This window comes from Physeter macrocephalus, chromosome 18, assembly GCF_002837175.3.
Source record: "Physeter macrocephalus isolate SW-GA chromosome 18, ASM283717v5, whole genome shotgun sequence".
Lineage (NCBI taxonomy): Eukaryota > Metazoa > Chordata > Mammalia > Artiodactyla > Physeteridae > Physeter > Physeter macrocephalus.
In genome coordinates, this window is record NC_041231.1 from 71,258,377 (window position 1) to 71,260,396 (window position 2,020).

Below are 2,020 nucleotides of genomic sequence, written 5' to 3' on the forward strand. Positions count from 1 at the left end.
TTAGGACTTGGCACTTTCATCGCCGGGGCCCGGGTTCAATCCCTGGTGGAGGAACTAGATCCTGTAATAATAGTATAATAATAATAATAATGATGATGATGAAAGGGGTCATTCTTTTTTAACAGTGAACTCCATTCGTCCATACATAACCTGATTTAATCCCTAAAGTCCTGTTTTCAGTTGCACTCTGTTATAGGAAAGAGATTCTCTCAGGGTGCTTCCATTTCTGTGCAGACAGAGAAACAGAGCAGGAATCAGTGCCTATGGATGAACTTGTGCCAAACAGAAGCTCACAGTTTTCACCTCCTAAATCTTTTTTTTTCTTTTTTTTTTTCCAACAAAAGGTCTCACATATTTAATTCTGAGCCAACCTACTAGTGCAGAAACATAGAAACAAAGAGAAAAATCATTTTCCCAATAAAACACATCCAGCTATCCAGATAGTGATGTTTTCAGAGTGATATGGTAAGAAGCAAGTGACTTGATACAGAATAAATATGTGTGCCATCTCATGTGTGATTTGTTATAGAGCCAGCTTGATTCTTCTCCAACGTCTCCTCTTGGAGTTATATCTGATTTTATTACCAGTTTTCATCTGAATCCACTGGGGAATGGGATGATTCTGCTTTTGTTTCTTAGCCAGGAATTGCTTGATCCTGAAAGTCTTGTGAGAAGACATGGTGAAGAACAGAGTCCTCACCTCCTAAATCTTAAAGTTGAATTTCAGACTGCTTCAAGATCCTCAAAGCTTAATCTCTCTCTCTCTCTCTTTTTTTTTGGCTGTGCCATGTGGCTTGCAGGATCTTAGTTTCCTGACCAGGAATTGAACCCAGGCCCCACTGCAGTGGAAGCGCGGAGTCCTAACCACTGGACTGCCAGGGAACTCCCCTCAAAGCTTAATCTTCCTAATTTTTAGAATAAGTTTTTCCCTCTCCTAATTTTTACAATAAGCTCCTTTCTCTCTCTCCACCTGCTCCTCATTACTGAAGCTGAACAAACTAATGCAGCATTTTTATTTAAGCACCGAGCTTTTGACACCTGCCTCATTCTCTGAGGCTCTGGTGACCACTAGCAGCTCTTAGCCCGGGCAGTCCCCAGCTCTGCCCTCATAACAAGAAAACTTCTCTACAGTCATACTCACTCAGTTAATATATGATTGATTGGTTGGTTGAATGACATAATCAGGCACTATATACTCAATAAATAGTAGTATTATGATTATATCCTCTATCTGGTTTTTTTTGTGCCCCAACTCAAAGAAAGAAGACATGACATCCATGAATATTTTATAATCCTAATCCTAGTTGACCTCTTATTTCACTTCAAATACTCACTTCTCTTAGTTCTGTGACATGACCTTCTCCTGCTTTTCTTCCTACCTTCTGAGTTTCCTTTGCTGATTCTTCTTCCTCTACTGGGCCTTTCCCCCAAGTTTGGCTCTTTGTCCTCTCCTTTCTCGCTGAGGCATGTCAATGACTCCTGGGACTCCAGAGACAAACACTGTGTTCTGATGAACGCCAGATGGATGTTTTCAGCCCATATCCCTCTCTGAGCTCCAGATCCATGAATCCAACTGCCTCCCTGTCATCTCTTCCTGAACTGACTGAGATGAAGCCTCTGCCACCTAGAGGAATGAGAGCTCAAAACAAAAATAAAGATACTGGGATGTAAGGTTTTGCTGGCACATCGGGAATTTGTACCGACTCTACTAGCTATTTCAGATCTCTTCTATCTTTTTCAATTCTTTGATTTTACTAACCCTTCCCATCCACTGACCCACCCCAATTAGCAGATCCTATCTCCTCCCACTTCACAGAGGCCATTAGACAGCTCCCTCACCTCTGCCACCAAATCTACGATTTCTCCAGCCTTTTCTCCTCCTATTTAGGCCAATTTCCTAGCTGAGCTTTGGCTCGTGTCACTTCCTAGTTCCCCAGAGGTCTTTACCTAATGAGAGTCCCCCCTCTCCATCCTCTCTTCTTTTTTTACATTTTTTTTTTTTTTTTTTTTTTTTGTATGC

General features: G+C 41.5%; 1 protein-coding gene across 1 annotated transcript; it reads right to left on the minus strand.

Moving 5' to 3' along the window:
* Window positions 1-523: 523 nt before the first annotated feature.
* On the minus strand, window positions 524-679 carry LOC112064293 (60S ribosomal protein L39-like). The gene has a single exon (XM_055079990.1). The coding sequence runs from the start codon at window positions 677-679 to the stop codon at window positions 524-526; it is 156 nt and encodes a 51-aa protein (XP_054935965.1).
* Between the last annotated feature and the right edge of the window lie 1,341 nt (window positions 680-2,020).